The 19,902-nt window shown below is 22.5% G+C and overlaps 1 protein-coding gene across 4 annotated transcripts in view; it reads right to left on the reverse strand.

Annotated features, from left to right (window-relative positions):
* Window positions 1-19,458, reverse strand: part of LOC117178921 (28S ribosomal protein S31, mitochondrial) — a 26,652-nt gene extending 7,194 nt beyond the window's left edge. The window contains exons 1-9 of one of the 4 annotated variants that reach the window (XM_033370479.1): window positions 19,305-19,458; window positions 14,822-15,041; window positions 14,614-14,710; window positions 9,649-9,814; window positions 9,425-9,562; window positions 6,255-6,290; window positions 5,965-6,060; window positions 1,677-1,772; window positions 1,393-1,575 (exon numbers count right to left, since the gene is read on the reverse strand). In XM_033370479.1, the coding sequence (XP_033226370.1) occupies window positions 1,393-1,575; window positions 1,677-1,772; window positions 5,965-6,060; window positions 6,255-6,290; window positions 9,425-9,562; window positions 9,649-9,814; window positions 14,614-14,710; window positions 14,822-15,041; window positions 19,305-19,345 (1,073 nt within the window). In that variant the 5' untranslated portion in view covers window positions 19,346-19,458. Of the gene's footprint in view, window positions 1-1,392; window positions 1,576-1,676; window positions 1,788-5,964; window positions 6,076-6,254; window positions 6,291-9,424; window positions 9,563-9,648; window positions 9,815-14,613; window positions 14,711-14,821; window positions 15,042-19,304 lie in introns of all 4 variants that reach the window. The other 3 variants (XM_033370478.1, XM_033370477.1, XM_033370476.1) reach the window with 3 other exon arrangements.
* Window positions 19,459-19,902: the final 444 nt, after the last annotated feature.

Genomic DNA, 19,902 nt, shown 5'->3' on the forward strand with positions numbered 1-19,902 from the left:
TTCATTTACCAAAAAAGTTCTATGGTTCACAAAAAAATTTTGTTCAATGGAAAAAAGAGGTTGGTAATGTAGGAATCCCACTGTGTCGCATGCCCTTAAATCCTTTACAATTTTTTAAAAAGCTCATAATTTTCTTGTTCGAAATCATCAAAAATCTACCATCACTTAAACTTGCTCTATTTTTTTTATCTAAAATTTTCTTATCTAGCCAAGTTGACAAATTTTGCTTTAAAATCTTCTAAATTCTTTTCAGAAATGAAATTGAAAAAATCGAAATCTGTTTTAAATTATTTTTGCATCGTTTTAATTTTTTAAATATGTCTTAAACTTACTCGACTTTTTTCTGAAATTTTATAATCATGGAAAATTTCAAAATTTTTATTTGAAATTTTCTACACCCTTAAAAATTCTTAAAAAGCTTCTACATTTTTTTCAAAATCTTTCAAATTCTAACTTTTGTTTCACAGTTTTGTAAATCTTCTCAAGATTTAAATTATCAAAATTAAAAAATTGCCTTAATTAAAAAACTTTTCAGCTTTTTTTTTGGACATTTTTAGAAATCTTTTCGAATTTTTTCAAATTAATTTTTTTTTAATTTCTATATATCTCTTAAACTTACTCGAATGTTTCCTAACCTTTTTCCTTTAATATTTTCTACATTCTCTTCTTAACATTTTTTCGTAATCATTTGAATTGTATTGAAAATTTTCTATTTTTCTTACAAATTTGTATTTCAACGATAAAAATCTTTTGAAATTTTCCCAAAGATATTTGTCAAAATAAAAGATCTCTTGGATAATTTCAAAATTTGAATCAAAAATATTCTAGATTCTTTTTCGAAACTAAGAATTTGAAATGTGTTTTAAAATTTTAAAATTTTATCTACTTTTCTTCAGAATTACTGAAAAACTTTTTTTATTCCGAAACCTTCAAAAATTTATATGCTGATAAAATTCGTTTTTTATTTCTTAAGATTTCAATAATTGAATCTTTTCAAAACTTCTAAATATCTTTTAAAATAATACAGTTTTTCTACAATTTTTTAAATCCTATAAAATTAAAAAAAAATATTATTAAAATCTCCCAGATTCTTTTGCGACATATTATGAAATAATAAACACTAAAAATTAATCTTTTAAATGAAAAATTTTCTGCGTAAATTAAGATATTCTGAATTTGTGGTCAAAATTTCTTTTTTTTTTTATCATATTAAAACTCATTTATAATTTAAAATCTACCCTTTTATCAATAATTTTTTGAAACATTTAGAAATAAATTTTATCATGAAATAAAATTACTTCTTTGGACATCTTTTTTTTCTTCAAAAAATGGTTCGATCAGAAATTCCTAATGTTGTTTAACAGATAAACAAGTGCTAAATATTTGAAAAACCTTTGTTGCTTGCGATATAGTTCCCAAAGTGTCGATTTCGAGGATTTGGGTCGTTCAGAACTAATTGATTCGTCCTGAGGTGACTTGAATTCCCTTTGAGAAAATCTAGATCTAGACGTTTGTCCGTCGAAATTCCTCGATTTTTCATCATCTAGTTTAGATTCTTTTTGGGAAAATTCGGCTCTATTAACAAAAGAAAGTGTTTTATATGAAGAAATGTAATTAAAAAATTATTATAAAATCAAATAATATCTTGTAATTTTGCGACAATTAAAAAAACTTACGACTTTTTACTTTCATACAGTTCCCGAAGGACAGATCTGGAGGCTTGACGTTCAGCCTCGCTGAATCCTTCATCTGCAGATGGTTGGATATCTTGGCTGGAAAATTCAGCGCTATAAATTAAAACAGTTCTATTTTGTAATAATAACAGAAATTTGAAAATCAAATACTTTGCCATTAAAATGTTTGTTTTGTTTTACAGAATTAAAAAAACGCAGACTTTATTTATTTATTTAAAAAAAGAATTACGGTATTAATTAAATGAAAAGAATATAAACGAAATTACTGGAAAGTTCGTTTATTAATATTCTGACGTATCGAATAATTTTGTTTGTATTCTTTAATTTACTGAAGAAAAAACTAAAAATTCTTACTCATACAAAAGGATGCATTTTCTACACTAGAGTTTTTGATACAAAAATTAATTTTTAAAAATTCTTAATTTTTCAACAGAATCGTTTTATTTTTTTTTAAACTGTTGAATTTTCAACCAAAGAGACTGGAATTTTCGAACAAATAGTTAAATTTTTCAGCTAAAAAGACAAATTTGTTAGGCGGGGTGTCCAGCGATTTCAAGGAATAAAATTAAAGATCTTTTCCTGGTTTTCCAGGACAAGAAATCAAGTTTTTCCAGGTCTCCTTTTTTTTACTGTAAAGAAAAAAAACCGTTTATTATATATGCAAAAGATCATACATTTAATTTTTTGTTCGCCAAAAATTTCTAAAGTAAGCAGAATCATAAATAAATTCATAATTTTTTGCGAACATGAGTCGTCTTTGTGAAATCTTGGGAAATATTTTTTAATATTTGTAAAGTTTTTGAAATCCTTGAAATTTTTTAAATCTTGGTGAAATTTTGGAATCTTTGTGAATTTGATGAAATTTCTGTGATATCTTTTAAAAATTTTGTAAAATCTTTGAAATATTTGTGAAATCTTTCTTTAATCTTTGTTTATGAAATCTTTTGTGTTCATTTAAATTTATTGAAATCTTTTGAAATCTTCGCAAATTTATTGAAACCTTCTAAAATTGTTTAAAATCTTTGAAATCTGATGTGATGTCCCATTTTTTAAATCTTTTAAACTAAACTTTTACAATCCTTATGAATTCTTTGCAATATTGTTTTTATCTTTCTGAAGTCTTTTGTATTAATTTAAAATATTAAAAATATTTCAAATCTTTCTGAAATATTTTGAAATCTTCTAAAACATTTTGAAATCGTTTAAAATCTTTTGAAATTTAAAAAAATTTTGAAATCTTTTTAAATCCTTATAAATTATTTGAAAAGCTTGTGAAATCTTTCCTACTTAAAAAAAATATTTGTAATATTTTAAAATCTTTGAAGTGTGGTGTATTGTACCCTTTTTGAAATATTTGAAATTCTTTTTCAATCTTTATGAAATTTTATAAAATATATGACATTGTTGTATCATATTTTGTATTCATTCGAAATCATTAACATATATCTGAAATCTTTCTGAAATATTTCGAAATATTTTGAAAACTTCATGAAATCTTTGAAATATTTGTGAAATCTTTCTTTAATCTTTGTTTATGAAATTTTCTCAAATTTATTGGAACCTTCTAAAATTATTTAAAATCTTTGAAACCTGATGTAATGTACCATTTTTGCAATCTTTTAAAATCTTGAAAACTTTTTAAATCCTTATGAATTCTTTGCAATATTTTTTTAACCTTTCTGTAGTCTTTTGTATTAATTTAAAATCTCAACAATATTTCAAATCTTTCTAAAATACTTTAAAATCTTCTAAAACATTTTGAAATCGTTTAAAATCTTTTAAATGTTTTGAAATCTTTGACATCCGATGTGTTGTACCCTTTTTAAAATATGAAACCTCCTTGAAATCTTTTGAAAGTTTAAAAATCTTTGTGAAATATTAAAAAAAAATTTTAATCTTTGAAATCTTGCCTACATGTTTTTTTAAAATCATTGAAATCCCTTTTAGGTCTTTTAAATCCTCGAGATCTTTACGAACTTATTAAAATCCTTTTAAATATTATAAAAGCTTTGACAAATTTTGAAATATTTTGAAATCTTCTGAATTATTACAGTCTGTTCATTGCAATCTTTGAAAAAATAGTACAGTCTACACAAAGTGTGCTGCAATCACTTTATTTATTCTGTAGTTAACAAGAGATCAATTATATCTTGATAAATAATGAAATTTTTAGTAGCAAGATTTCTGCTAAACGAGATTTTCATAACCGACTAAAATAGTTAAATTCCTTTTTACATTTCAATAAAAAAAAAATTGTTCAAAAGCAAAACAAAAATTCAAATTCAAGGTTTTCGTGAAAAATCCAAGGAGATTTCCAGATTTTTTAGGTTTAAAACAAAATTCGAGAAGAATTACATATTTTCAAGGTCGCTGGACACCCTGTTAAAAGAAAGTTGTATTTTATCCCCAAAAGTTGTCTACAGTAAAAAATGAATTTTCAAAAAAATACACAGATTTTCAAACAAACAGTTGAATTTTCAACAAAAAGACCAATTTTTAATCCAAAAGAACAAAACCATTGAACTTTCGATCAAAAATACGACTTTTCAATAAAAAAAAACTTGAATTTTCCATAACATAATTAAATTTTCAAGAAAATTGTCGAATTTTTAATAAAATATCTGAATTTTTTACCTAAAAAGACGAATTTTCAAACAAAAAAGATTAAACTTTAACCGACAACACTTGCTCTTTCAAACAAATATTTGAATTTAAACAAAATTAATTTTTAGCCAAATAGTTGCATTTACAACCAACCAAAAACCGTTACATTTTTAAGCAAAGTGCTAAATTTTAAGCCAAAAAAAAGAATTTTTTTTTAAGACAGTGGAATTTTCAACCAGATGATTAAATTTTGAACCCAATTTTTTAACTTTTAAGCAAGTAGTTGAAATTTCGACTTGAAAAGTTGAATTCTCAAAAAAATGTAAAAGTTGATATTTAACCCCAAAAAGATGGAATTTCTAGTAAAGTGGATAATTTATAAAACTAAAAAGACGAATTTTAAAACAAAAAAATTATTTTTCTACCAAAAACGACGAATTTTCAAACAAAAAGATTATTTTTCTACCAAAAAAAGACGAATTTTCAAACAAATAGTTGAGTTTTCGACAAAAAAAAGAAGAATTTTTCATGAACAATAGAATAGCAGAAATTTAAATCCCAAAAGATTTCAATTTAAAATAAAAACCAGTTAAATTCAACACAAAAAAACTTGTTCAACGATGTTCAACGAAACAATTAAACTTTCGATGAAAAATACGACTTAAAAAAAAAATTTGAATTTTCCATAACATACTTCAATTTTCAACAAAATTGTCGAATTTTTAATCAAATATCTGAATTTTGCACCTAAAAAGACGATTTTTCAAACAAAAAAGATTAAACTTTAACCAAAAACACTTGCACTTTCAAACAAATAGTTGAATTAAAAAAAATTTTAATCAAATAATTGCATTTAAATCCAACCAAAACCCGTTACATTTTAAAGCAAAGTGCTAAATTTTAAGCCAAAAAGAAGAATTTTTTTAGAAGAGTGGAATTTTCAACAAAATTCTTAAATTTTTAACTTAATTTCAAACAACATTTTTTTTCGACAAAAAAAGGCGAATTTTCAAACAAATAGTTGAATTTTCGAACTTAAAAAATCAATTTGCAGCCAAACATAGAAAAGTTGCATTTTCAGTTTTAAAAAAATTTTACATTTTTAACTAAATAATAAAATTTTTAACTGAAAATATGATCGTTAGAAGGAATCAACTACAAAAAAAAGGAAAAAAAATACACAGAAAATAATTTAAAAACAAGAATATTATATCGGGATGCCTGCAAAACTTCATTTTCAAACTTCCCAAACTTTTTCCTGACAAATTTCTCATTTTCCTGACCATTAATATTCACAAAACTTGAAATTCAATCTCATAATATTTTTAACATCTAATTTTTTATCAACAAAATAAGACAATTTCAAATAAAAAATTTTAATTTATTATCCTTGAAAGTTATTTAAATTTTAAAGCGCCTCTTACAGAAATGCTCTCACTTTTGCAATATTTTTTAAAAACATTCCTTACTTTTTCCTGACCAATAAAATGTTCTGGCTTTTCTCTGATTTCCAGGTTTTTCCTGATCTACAGCCATCCTGTGGTTTTTTTTTTATTATTTATTTATTTATTGTATATCTATATATATATATATATATTATTATTTATAATTGTTTTTTATTTCTTATAAAAACAGAATTGTTAGATTGAGTTTTTCAAAGACATACCGCGTTTTTTCATTTTGCAGTTCACGTCGTATCGTTCTTGATGCTTGTCGTCCAACCATGACCGATTTTTCGTCATAAGATGGCTGATTTTCATTTCTGGAAAATTCAGCTCTGTAAACACAAAGTTAATAATTGGCAATAATTAATTTCCACTTTTCTTTCAAATTTATTTTTATTTTCCCCATTTTTAAAATCCACAATGATAATTGTTATCAAATACAATAGAAAGAATGATTTATTTTTCTCATTTATAAAAATAAATATTATCGCAGTAAATGGTTTTTAATTACCTTTTTTGCTGCTGAAGTAAATCACGCAACGTCGATCTGGAATTAAATTTAAAAAATATGTTATATTGAAAAATTACAATACGAAGCCAATCTTTATAAAATTTAAATTTAAATTAGTTTAATTATTATTTATACAAAGGCGGGTGTGGGTAAAATATTATATTTCAAGTATAAATTTCGCATTTTCAACAAAATAAATAAATTTTTAACCAAAATAATAAATTTTCAACCAAGAGGATTAACTTTCAACAATGATTCATTAGGTTAAATTTTGAATAAAAAAAAATTATTTTGAATAACATCGTTAAATTTGAAACCAGAGATAAATTGTCAACCAAGAATATTACGATTTTTCACAAAATACAAGAATTTCCAACCGAAAAGGTCAATTTTTAACGAAAAATGAAACAATTCGATTTTTACTTTTAAAAATTAATTTTCAAACCTAATTAAACATTGTTTTAGATTATATTAACCAAAGCGATGCATTTTTAACAAAGCAGTTAAACGTTCAACCGAATTGTTGCATTTTTAATTTAAAAAATTATGAAATTTCTAACAAGAGCTGAATCTTCATCCAAGAAAAATTTTTCAGTCATAGAAGAAAAAAACATATAATCCAAAATATTGGATTCTCAAGCCAAAAAGACGAATTTTTAACCAAAAATGGAAACAAAACATATTTAAAACAAAATACAGGTGAATTCAACAAAAGAAGTATAAATTACAATAAAATGGTTAATTGTTTCTATGAAATAATCAAATCTTTAATAACAAATTAATTTTTATCATAAAAGTTAATTTTGAACAAAATTGTTAAATTTTCAAGCCAAAAGGACGAATTTTCTACCAAATAGTTTAGTTGTCAAGCAAATAGTTAGATTTTCCAGCAAAATAGTTAAATTATCAACCGAAAAAGAAGAATTTTCTACAAAACCATTTCAATTTTTAACCTGAAAATATAAATTTTCAACGAAAGATAATACTTTAAAATGAAGCAGTTGAATTGTCTTCCAAACTAATTCAATTTACAAGAAAAGAAGACTAATTTTTAATTAAAACAGTCGAATTTAACGTAAAAAGTCGATTTTTCGACCAAACAGTTTAATCATCAATAAAACAAGATTAACTTTCAATTAAATAGTTGTACTTTGAAACGAAAAAGATATAATTTTTACTAAAAGAGACCAATTTTTAAACCAAAGATGAATTTTCTGCAAAATAATTAAATTTTTAACACGAAAATATTTTTTAATAAAAAAAATTAATTATCAACCCAAAGACGAATTTTCAACAAAAAATTTGAACTTTTAATATCAAAAAGGTTAATTGCATCCAAAAAGTTCAATTTGTTTGAACACTTTCGACATTTCAACCCCAAAAGAAGAATTTTTTACAAAACAGTTCAATTTTTAACCCAAAAATATGAATTTTAATATGAAAACAATAATTTTTCAATTTTGAAAAAAGCAGTTGAATCCTCAACCAAAAAAAGATTAATTTTCAACCCAACCAAATTGTTGAATTTTTAAGCCAAAAGACGAATATGAATTCGAATTTTCTACAAAATAGTTGAATCATCAACCATAAAAAGCGTAATTTTCAACAAAATACTTAAGCCAAAGACAAATTTTCTATAAATTAATCAAATTTTTAATCAAAAAATAATAATTCTTAACATAAAAGTTAATTTTAAACCAAACTGTTAAATTTTTCATAAAAATAGTTAAAATATCAACCGAATAAGATGATTTTTTAATACGAATTTTCTAAAAAAACATTCAAATTTTCAACGAAAAAAATACTTTAAAATGAAACAGTCGAATTTTCAACCAAACAGTTTAATCATCAATAAAAACGATTAACTTTCAATAAAATAGTTGTACTTTTAAACGAAAAAGCTGTAATTTTTACTAAAAGAGACCAGTTTTTAAATCAAAGATAAATTTTCTGCTAAATAATTGCATTTTTAACACACAAATATTATTTTTTAATTAAAAAAAAATTAATTATCAACCCAAAAACGAATTTTCAACCAACCATTTGAACTTTCAACATCAAAAAGGTTATTTTCAATTTTTAACCCAAACATATAAATCTTAATATAAAAACATTAATTTTTCAATTTTGAAAAAAATAGTTGAATCCTCAACCAAAAGAGATTACTTTTCAACCCAACCAAATTGTTGAATTTTTAAGCCAAAAGACGAATATCATATATATTTAGTGTAGTAATAAACCAAAATTATTTTAATTTTTAATTAAAAACAGTCGAATTCAACAATAAAAAGCGTAATTTTCAATAAAATACTGAAGCTAAAGACAAATTTTCTACAAAATAATCAAATTTTTAACATAAAAAGTTCATATTTAAATAAATTGATAAATTTTCAAGTCAAAAGGACCAATTCTCTATAAAATAATTCACTTATCAAGCAATTAGTTTGAATTTCCATTAAAATAGTTAAATTATCAACCCAAAGAGATGAATTTTTAAGACGACTTTTCTACAAAACATGTAAATTTTCAACCTAAATAAAAAAAAATTAACTTTCAATGAAATAGTTGTATTTTTAAACGAAAAAGATGTACTTTTTACTGAAAGAGATAAATTTTGAAACCAAAGATGAATTTTCTGCAAAATAATTGAATTTTTAACACGAAAATATTATTTTTCAATAAAAAAGTTAATTTTTAACCATATTGATGAATTTTTAACAAATCAATTGAATTTTCAACCAAAAGGGATTGGTTTTCATGTCTATTTACCAAAATTGTTGAATTTTTCACAAAATAGTAAAATTTTCAACCAATTAAAGAACTAGAAAAGATAAATTCTCGACCAAAAATATAATAGTAGACTTTTGAACCCAAACCAATGAATTTTCAATGAAAAATAGTTGAATTTTATTATTTCGTTCTATTAATTCATTTGACCTTAAAGTGAAAAAAAATCAAAGAAGAAATACTTCAAAGTCTGCGATAAATAAAAAGCAATTTTGAAAATTTATGAACTAAGGGACAATTGTTCAAATAAAAATTCCAACTCATTTGTTTTCACCTTTTTCCCCTCTTAAAACATTATGTAAAAACTGAAATTTTTTTATATAAATTAATAGTTAATCTTTAACCCATAATATTTAACAATAATTAATAAATAAAATATTTACCTTTCGTCCTTGACCTGTACTTGAAAATTGTCAACTTTTCGATTTGTTTGACGAATGCGATCTACTCTTCTATTCTGAATATCGGCCTCGCGATCATATCCTCGATTACGAACAATTTTAAATCCCTTCAAAATATCACTGAAAAAAAACACAGATTAAAAGCTGCAGTGAAATTCTCAAAAAATATTTAAAAAAAAAGACTCGTAACAAAATATTTTTAAAACCTTTGATCTAAAGAAGATTCAGGCGCAGCTTCGGCCTCAGGTTTTCCATCGACATCGCTCGTGACTTTCTTTTTAAGTAACCTATCTAATAAATCTATTTCTGTTTTCTTAACATCTCCGCCGATTTTCTCTGCCAAAGTTTTAGCTGCGCTTGTAAGTTTCGCTTCTAAAAAAGGAAAATTATCAAATCAAAGTATTGATAATAAAACAGAGTGGCAATTCACGAGACAATTTCAAATTCTAGGTCATTTTCAGGGTTTCCAAGGGTTTTCCAGGTCAAGTTTCTTCAATTTTCCAGGTTAACTTAAAATAAAAATAATAAAAATTGAAGAAAAATAAAAAAAAATTTAAATAAAAAAAAGAGGAAAGAAAAATTAGAAGGCAACCAAACAAATCCTCTTTCTTCTCTCCTTTATTTTTTTTCATCTTTTCTTATTTTTATTATAATCAAATCACAATAAAAAATATTTGTAAAAAATAATCACCAACGTTTCGGCACTCATAAAAAAGAATAATAATTTAAATTTAATCGTTTTATTCGATGAAAATGCCCGGCCACTTAAACATTTTTCACGGCCATTCAAATTTAAAGATTCAAAATCTTGAAGCTAAAAATTTTCTTATTTTAAGTTATAAAAACTGAACTGCAAATTAAAACACTCAAATTGCAACTCTTTTAAATTTTTAAAATTAAATAAAATTAAAACTTTAATTTTTAAATTCAAACGCTCAATAATTTAAACCATAAAATGGAAGCTTTTTAAACTTTTCGATTGAAATACTTTAAATTGAATATCGCTAAATTGACAAATTATTTTATTTTTATAACTTGTACAGTTAAAAGATTTAAAAAATATATAAATCCACGCACTTATTTTAAAACTTATAACATTTTGAGCAATTTTAGACCAGAAAAATTAAAGATTGAAAGATTATAAATGTTTTTTTTTAACTGAACACTTATTAAAGTACAAGCTAAATTATTATAATTTTAAGTCGTTACAAGTTAATAATTGTTTAACTGTTATTTATACATCAAAATTTGTTTTGAATTTTTAAAAATATTCTTATAAAATCTTTTCTTTTAAAACAATATAAATTTTTGCTAAAACTTCTAATAAATCCAGCAAAATAAAAAAAACTGCGTTAAGATCTTGCAGATTATTTTTTTACAATTTGGGAAATATTTTTAAATTCTCTTGAAATTAATTTTTCAAAATAAAAAATCATTTTTAATTTTCCTCAGGATCTGAATAAAATTGGTTTATTTATTTGAGACCTTTCAAATTGCTTAAAAAGCTACTAAAATTTTTGTTCGAAACATTGAAAAATCTGTATTTGAATTAAAATTTTTTGGAATCTTTTCAAATTTGAAATTATTTTTGAAAAATTTTCAAAACTTTATATCTTTTTAAGTTATTGGAATTTTTACTTAAATTTTTATTAAATCTTGCAAAATAAAAAAATTGTCTTAAGATCTTCCAGATTTTTTTTTTAATTTTGTGAATCTTTTTAAATATTTTCTTAAAATTGACTTTTTTACATTCTTAAAAGCTTCTACATTTTTTGTTCTAAATCTTTAAAAATCTACATTTTGTTAAAAAAATGTTTATCTTTTCAAAACTTCTCTAAAACATACACGAATTTTCCTTACATTAATAGTTTAATTATTATTTATTCATCGATATTTGTTTTTGTTTACAAATCTTTTAAAATATTCTGTTAAGATTAATTTTTCAAAATAAAAAATAATTTTTTATTTCCTCAGAAATCTTAAGAAAATTTTGTTATTATTTGAAGGCTCAAAACCTATCAAAATCATTAAAAAGTTCAAAAATCCTGTCTTTTAAAATGATTTGAATGTTTCTGAAACTTCTAATAAATCTTGCTAAATTAAAAAAAATGCCTTCAAATCTTCCGTATTACTTTTTTCATTTTTGGTAATCTTTTTAAATATCCTCTTAAAATTATGATTTCAAAATAAAAAATCATTTTCAAGTTTACTAGGGATCATAATAATTTTCTGATCTTTAGAAACCTTTTGAATTACTTAAAAAGGTACTCAATTTTTTGTCTAGTCTTTAAAAATCTATATTTTGAATAAAATTTTGTAGAATCTTAAAATTTGAAATTATTTAAAAACTTCTAAATATATTTCTAAATCATTCAAATTTGGCCTAAAACTTTAATTAAATCCTGTAAAGTTAAAAAGATTGTCTTGAAATATTCTGGATTATTTTTTGACAATTGGAGAAATCTTTTTAAATTTTGTATTCAAATTTACTTTTTTAAATGCTTATAAGCTTCTACATTTTTGTTCAAAATCTTTTAAAACCTACATTTTGTTAAAGGAATTTTTAATAATATAATATTTGAATTATTAATTATTAATTATTCATCAATATTCGTTTTTGTTTTTATATCTTTTTTAATATTCTGTTTAAATTAATTTTTTTTAATAATTTAAAATTTTTCCAGCAACCTTAAGAGCATTTTTTATGAGCTTGACAATTTTTAAATTATTAAAAAACATCCAAATTTTATTTTAAATCTGTTTTAAATTTATTTAAAATCTTATTTAAATTTTTTTTCAAAATCTGCGTTTTGTTTTTAATTTGTTTTAATTTTTTCAAGTTTTAATTTGAGTTTTTATTTTTATCAAAACGTCTCAATATTATTTTAAACTTAGTCGAATTTTTTCTGAATTAATAACTTTTCAATTGTTATTTATTCAATACATTTTGTTGTTTTGAAATCTTTTTAAATATTTTGTTAAGAATAATTTTTCAAAATAAAAAAAATCATTTTTAATTTTCTCAGGAATCTTAAGAAAGTTTGCTTATTATTTTAAAGACCTAAAAAATTTCAAAATCATTAAAAAGTTTCGAAATTTTCTTACAAACTCCTTTCTTTTAAAATGATTTAAATTGTTTTTTTCCAAATTTTCAAAAATCTACAATTTTAATCCAATTTTGTAGAATCTTTTCAAAGCTGAAATTAGTTTTGATATGACTTAAAAGCTTCTAAATATCTTTCTAAGTGGTTCGATTTTTTCCTAAAACTTTAATTAAACTCTGTAAACTAAAAAAAAATTTCTTGAAATATTCTAGATTTTTTAAATTTAAATTTTGGAAATCTTTCTAAATTTTCTCTTCAAATTAACTTCTTTAAATGCTTAAAATCTTCTAAACTTTTTGTTCGAAATCTTAAAAATCTACATTTTGCTAAAGAAAATTTTAAACCTTTTCAAAACTTCTAAATATCTCTGAAACATATAATCTTTTTCTAAATAATTTATTCAATTATTTTTTACTCATCAATATTTGTTTTTGTTTTCAAATCTTTTTAAATATTCTGTTACGAATCATTTTAAATTTTCCCAGCAATCTTAAGAGTATTTTTTATGATCTTGAATATTTTTCAACTTCTAAAAAACTTCAAAATTGTTTTTTAAAATCTCAAAAGTCTGTATTTTGTTCTTAATTTTTTCCACTTTTAAATTAAGTTTTTATTTTTATCAAAACGGATCAATATTATTTTAAACGTAGTCGAATTTTGTCTAAATTAATAACTGCTCAATTGTTATTTATTCAATACATTTTTTTACAAAATTTTTAAATATTCTGTTAAGATTAATTTTTCAAAATAAAATTTTTTATTTTTTCAGACATCTTAAGAAAATCTTGTTATTAAGTTTAAAGACTTAAAACCTTTCAAAATCATTGAAAAGTTTCAAAATTTTATTTCAAAATCCTTTCTTTTAAAATTACTTAAATTTTTTGTTCAAAATTTTTTTAAATCTACAAATTTAATAAAATTTGGTAGACTTTTGATATGAGTTTTGATATGATTTAAAAACTTCTAAATATCTTTCTAAATGGTCAGGTTTTATCCTAAAACTTTAATTAAATTCTGTTAAATAAAAAAGACTTTCTTGAAATCTTCTAGATTTTTTTGGATAAATTTTGGAAATATTTTTAAGTTTTATCTTAAAATTAACTTTTTTAAACGCTTAAAAGCTTCTAAGCTTTTTGTTCGAAATCTTAAAAATCTACATTTTGCTAAAAAAAATTTAAACCTTTTCAAAACTTCTAAATATCTCTGAAACATATATAATCTTTTTCTAAATTTATCATTCAATTATTATTTATCAGTTTAAAAAAATCTTAATTGATTTATAAAAATAAAATCTTTGAAAAGTTGTTAAAACGCTTCAAAATTTTATTTTGAAATCTTCAAAAGTCTGTGTTTTGCTTTTAATTTGTTTTATTCTTTTCAAGTTCTAAATTAACTTTAAATCTTTTCAAAAATTCTCAATATATTTTAAACTTACGCGAATTCTGTTCAAATTAATCAATGTAAAAAATAATTAATTTCTTTCATAATTTTTTGAAATCTTTTCGAGTTTTAAATTAAGATTGGATCTTTTGAAAAAATTGTATATAGAAAAATTAGAATTGTGACGTTCAAAGTTTAAATTTAGCTTTCAAATTGTTTAGTTTTTAATATTTTGTTTATAATTGCTGAATTTTAATAATCAGTCAGACATGGCTAAGTATTAAAAAATTATTTTTTTTTTAATTAAAAATATTTGAATATAATTTTATATTGAATAGAAGCGATTAATTATAAATCCATTAATTCAAAAATGTATTTTAAAATTCTTTTAATTGAAAATGTACCCTTAAAAAATAAAGACCTAAAATGGAAAATTTTGATAGTAAAAAGTATATAGTATAAAAGTGAAAAATCGAACTTAACATTTAAAAAAAAGTCGAAATTTCAAATGAATGAAGAATTTTTCTTCTAAAAATTTGTCGAATTGCCGGTCAAAAAATAAATTTCTCAAAGTTAATTTAGCAATTTGAAAAATTCCAATTTTTTCAAGATTTTCAGATCAAATCGCTACCCGCATGAATGACTAGTAGCCTAAAAATGATTTTCTTTTTAAAAAACTGCACAAACCAAATCGTGACTCTTCTGTAGCTTGAGGATCTTTTTCTGGCGGAGGTCTTGGTTTTTTTTTAGGGATGGCAACGTCGATTTTTGAGGAAGCTGTTTTCTGAAAATGTGAAATTCAATCATAATTATAACTGTTTTGAGACAATTATTAACAATATTGTTTTTCTTTTTCTAGAAAAGAAAATCAATATCACGAAAAAATGTTACTTACTTTACTCAACTCAGTAATAAGTGTGTTTAAAGTATTAAGACCGTCTCTGCGGTTTTGTTTTTTTAAATCTTCAACAGATTCTTTTTTGGGTTTTGATTTTTTCGACTCTTTATCGGAATCAGAACCAGAGGAGTCAGAAGAATCTGACGTAGATGCTGAGAGAAATTTAATGGAAGTGTGTAACTGATGTCTTGCTGCTCCTGAATAAGGAGTGATACTCCTAAAAAATATTAAGAAAAGCTAGTATTGAAAATTTAGTTTACAATATGATCCTTCAAATCAAGAATATATCATTATTGTTTAAGAAATTTATCTTTTTTTTTAAATAACTCAAGGATCAACTCATTTTTTCAATTTTTGACTATTTTAGAATTATTGTCAGGCTTCGGACTCACTTTCGAAATAAAAAATAGTTTAAATAGTGTCACAAATTATTTAAAAAAAAAACAGTCTTTCTCCTTTTTCTCATTCTTCCACTTAAATGCGGTTGAAAAGTCTACTATTAAGTTTCTACAGTGTGGCCGTTTTAATCGACGAAATAAATTCCCGATCATTTCCCAGTTCGCAAACATTTTTCAAGGCCAATGAAATTTAAAAAATGGAACACTAAAGCTAAACAATTTTCCACTTGAGGTAATAAAAACTGAGCTGCAAATGAAAGCACTCAAGGTGGAGCTGTTAAAATTTGAACTTTTAAAACTGAAATTTAACAGTTTTTAATCGAAAAATGTTGTATTCAAATGCTCAATAATTTACGCGTATAAAATTAAAGGTGCAAACTTTTTTCAACATAAAAAAATATAAATCCATGTTACCATTTTCAATGCTCTGAATTAAAAAATCAATCAATGAACTTTAAAATTGTCAAAATTCTATAATTTTAAGGAATTTTAAGCTAGAAACATTAAATATTGAAAGATTGAAAAATTTGTAATGAACACTTCTTCAATTAGAAATTCAATTTTTTTTGAATAGGTTAAACATTCTTGGAAAGCTTAAAAATTTTATTTCAAAATCTTGAGAAGTCTAGAAGTTTTTTTTTTAATTTGTTTAAAATTTTTTTATTATTTTGGAAATTTTTTCAGAACTTCTAAATATCTGTCAAAATTAATTGAATTTTTTTTACAATTTTCAGAAAATCCTATAAATTTTAGAACATTTCTTTACAATTTGGATGTATAAATAACAATTAAACATGTATTACTTGTAGGCGAAATTTGAGTAATGTAAAACAAAATGTAGATTTTCGCAGATTTTAAACAAAAAAATTAGCTTCTTTTCAAGAATTGTTAAAGGCTTCAAAAGAATAAAAACATTTTCTTAAGGTTCATAAGAAAATTAAAAATATTTTTTCATTTTGAAAAATTATTTTAAGAGAATATTTCAAAAGTTTTTCGAAGATTTAAACAACATTTCCAAAAAATATTCTAGAAGATTTTAAGAAAACTTTCTAAAATTTGCATGATAATTTCATATCTTTTTAAAACTCCTAAATATCTCTTAAAATTACTGAAATTTTTCTACAAATATTCATTTCTAAATTACAGATCAAAATTTAAAAATTTCACTTACAAATTAAGCATTTTTCAAATACAAAAATTAAAATTGTAACGTTCAAAGTTTAAAGGCTCTTCGAAATTTTAACGATTTCAGGCTTTCTATGTCAAACAATTCAGTTAAAGATTCTTTGCAAAGTTCGTTTTCTTTTAATTAAAAAGTAATTTGTTTAAACTGAATATTTAGTTATTCGATTTTTGGTGAGAATTTGAACTTTTTTTAGTTGAAAGTTCAAAGTTTTTGTTAAAAATTCATGTATTTCCTTTAAAAATCGTATTTTTGAATCGAAAATTAATCCTCTTGGTTTTAAACATAACTTTTTGGTATTTTGTTAACAATTCGCCTTTTTTGACAGAAAATCAATTTTTTGTTTAAATTATAGACATGCATGGTTGAAAATTATTCTGTTTAAGATAAAGATTCGAGTATTTTGTTTGTTAAATCAGTTTCTTATTTTGGACAAAAATATTTTTCTGTTGAAACATCAACTATTAGATTCTTAGTTAAAAATTTATATTTCTAAATTGAAAATTAAGCTTCTTTGTTGAAAGTTGAACTACTTTCTTATGAGTTTATTTTCTTTGTTAAAAATTCGTTTTTTCTTTGGTTAACATTTTTGTTTTTAAACATAAAATTGACCTCTTTTCTTGGAATTTCAACTGATTGATTGTAAAAGAACTTTTTTTCTTGATAATCCATGTTTTTGGGTTAAAAATTCAACTGTTTTATAGAAAATTCGTCTTTTTGACTTGAAAATTCCACAAATTAAAATAAAATTAAACTTGTTGGTATAAAATCAAACTGTTTTGCAGATTTTTTTTATTGAATATCAATTGTTCTCAATAAAAATTCAACACCATTTTTTATTAAAAATTTATCTTTTTAAGCTTTGGAAATTAATCTAGTTGATCAAAAAGATGTCTATTTTGTTAAAACGTCCTCTTTCTGCTAGAAAATTGAACAATTTGGTTAAAAATTATATCTTTTTTAGTTAAAAGTATGGTTGAAAAGTAATCTCTTTCAGTTGAGGATTCATGTATTTTATTGAAAAATCGATTTTTCAGATTTTATTCAACTGTTTTTTATCTGAAATTAAATTTTGTTGTTTAAACATCAAATCTTATATTTTTTGTTGAAAATTGATATTTCCGGATTGAAAATTCAACTGTTTTTTTTTTAAATCCTCTCTTTTGTTCCAAAATTCATCAGTTTTGTAGAAAATTCGTTTTCTTTTTATTGAAAATTGATTTTTTTAGGTGCAAATTTATGTATTTTCTTTATATAATCTTTTTTTCATAGAAAATTATTCCTTCAGGTGTAAAATTAAACTATTTGATAAAAAATATATGTATTTTGTTAAATCCGTCTTTTTTTGTGAAAAATCAATTTTTTTGTTAAAAAATATAAACGTATGATTAATAAATTAATCTGTTTCCATTGAAAAGTTAAGTATTTTGTTCAAAATTCGTCTTTTCTTGCTATATTCAACTGTTTGTTTATTTTAAATTAAAATCTTTATTGCTTAAAATATTAATTATTACATTTCTTGTTGGAAATTATTATTTCCAAGTTGAAAATGCAACTGTTTTTCGAATTCGTCTCTTTGGCTTAAGAATTTAACAGCCTTGTAGAAAATTTGATTTCTTTTTATTGAAAATAAATTTTTTTAACTGAAAATTAAATTTTTCGATTTTTGGTTGAAAATTACTTTTTTTAGGTCCAAATTCATGTATTTTCTTTATATAATCTTATTTTTTTATAGAAAATTAATCCTTCAGGTGAAAAAATAAAGTATTTGGTAGAAAATATTTGGATTTTGTTAAATCCGTCTTTTTTGGTGAAAAATCCATTTTATGGTTAAAAAATACAAATGTATGGTTAACAATTAATCTGTTTCCATTGAAAATTTAAGTATTTTGTACAAAATTCGTATTTTGTGGCTATACTCAACAGTTTTTTTTATTAAAAATTCAAATATTTTTTACTTTGAATATCAAATACTCCTTTTTTTGTTGAAAATTATTATTTTAAGATGGAAAATATAACTGTTTCTTAGGATTCGTATGTTTGAATTAAAAATTGAACAATTTTGTAAAATATTCAACTATTTTGTGAGATATTTATGTAATTTGTTGAGAATTTATCTTTTTTGTTAGAAAATAATTTTGTTTTTAAAAATTAAGCAGTTTTGTTAAAAGAAGAGTTTTAACAATATTTGTTAACTAAAAAAAACTGAATAGTGATTAACAGACTATTGTGAGAAAATAGTGTCTTGAGTGTCATTTTTTTTTAATAGTAGCAAAATCGTGTCATCGATCAAAAAAGTGTCAAATAGTGTCAATAGTTTGTTGAGTCCGAGGCCTGGTATTATATAAAAGAAAAGCGTGAGATCGAAAAAGTCCAAACATTTTTACAACAATTGCCATTGTTAATTTTTATTCTAAACATTACACCTGTAGGAAATTTATGGATTTTTTACTTGAAAATTTTTTCTGCGATTTAGTTCAACTCTAAGTAATTGTTTACATAATTTTGTAATAAAAAATGAGTTGAATCCTAAAGTAAATATTGATTTCCTTCAAGTATACGCACTTGCATGCTGATAAACATAAATATTTGAGTTTGCTTTTTTGTCCACAGAACAAAATAAAAAAAACAGGTTTTGTGAAGCATTAAATTCTGAACATTTATAATAAAAAAACATCGAAATCGGTTAAAAATTGCCCTAAAGTTTATTAATTAAATATACATCACATGTATGTTTTTAAAATTTAACAATAGTTTGTTGCTACATTTAACATAATAATGCAAACAAAAAATAATTTAAACAGGTATAACTTACGTAAATTAATTGATAATAAGATAATAATTGAAGAATAAAATGTAAAGGTTAGGTTTCAAGTTTTTAAAATTAAATTGTACTTACCTGGAAATTGTTTGTAACGACAACATCCTATTAGTAAGCATCTTAATTAAAATTTATATTCAACAAAGTTATGTCAGCTTAATATTAACCTGATGTTTTCATTTGATTTTTATATTTAAAATTCCACTTGACACATTTTTACACGCATTTTGCCGAAAACGAAAGAATTCGGAGAATCATAGAGGGCAGCACTAGGATTGTCACGTGACTCTGGCGGGGGGTAAATTCAAATTCAAAGTCTGTAATTCATTTTTGAAAACCACATTAATCAAATTTGGAACTTTCTTAATGCAACAACTCTTTAAAATTATTTAATTGTCCTGAATTACAGCGAATTATACATACTTGAAAAAATAATGATCAATATTGAAGAATTTTTATTTAAAATTATAAAATAAGAAAGTGTAAAATTCTAAATCCATACAGTTTTAACTAGGTAATTCTCAATTTTTGAATTCCAAAAGATTTTTCTTCAAAATAGAGGATTATCAAAAGCTTTAAAGTTTAAACACAAAATTCTGAATTTTGGTACGTTTAATTAAACTGAAATTATTGAATTTTTCTCAGTTTTCATTGCATGAGTTAGAAATTATTCGAT

This window comes from Belonocnema kinseyi, chromosome 8, assembly GCF_010883055.1.
Source record: "Belonocnema kinseyi isolate 2016_QV_RU_SX_M_011 chromosome 8, B_treatae_v1, whole genome shotgun sequence".
In the NCBI taxonomy this organism is placed as follows: Eukaryota; Metazoa; Arthropoda; class Insecta; order Hymenoptera; family Cynipidae; genus Belonocnema; species Belonocnema kinseyi.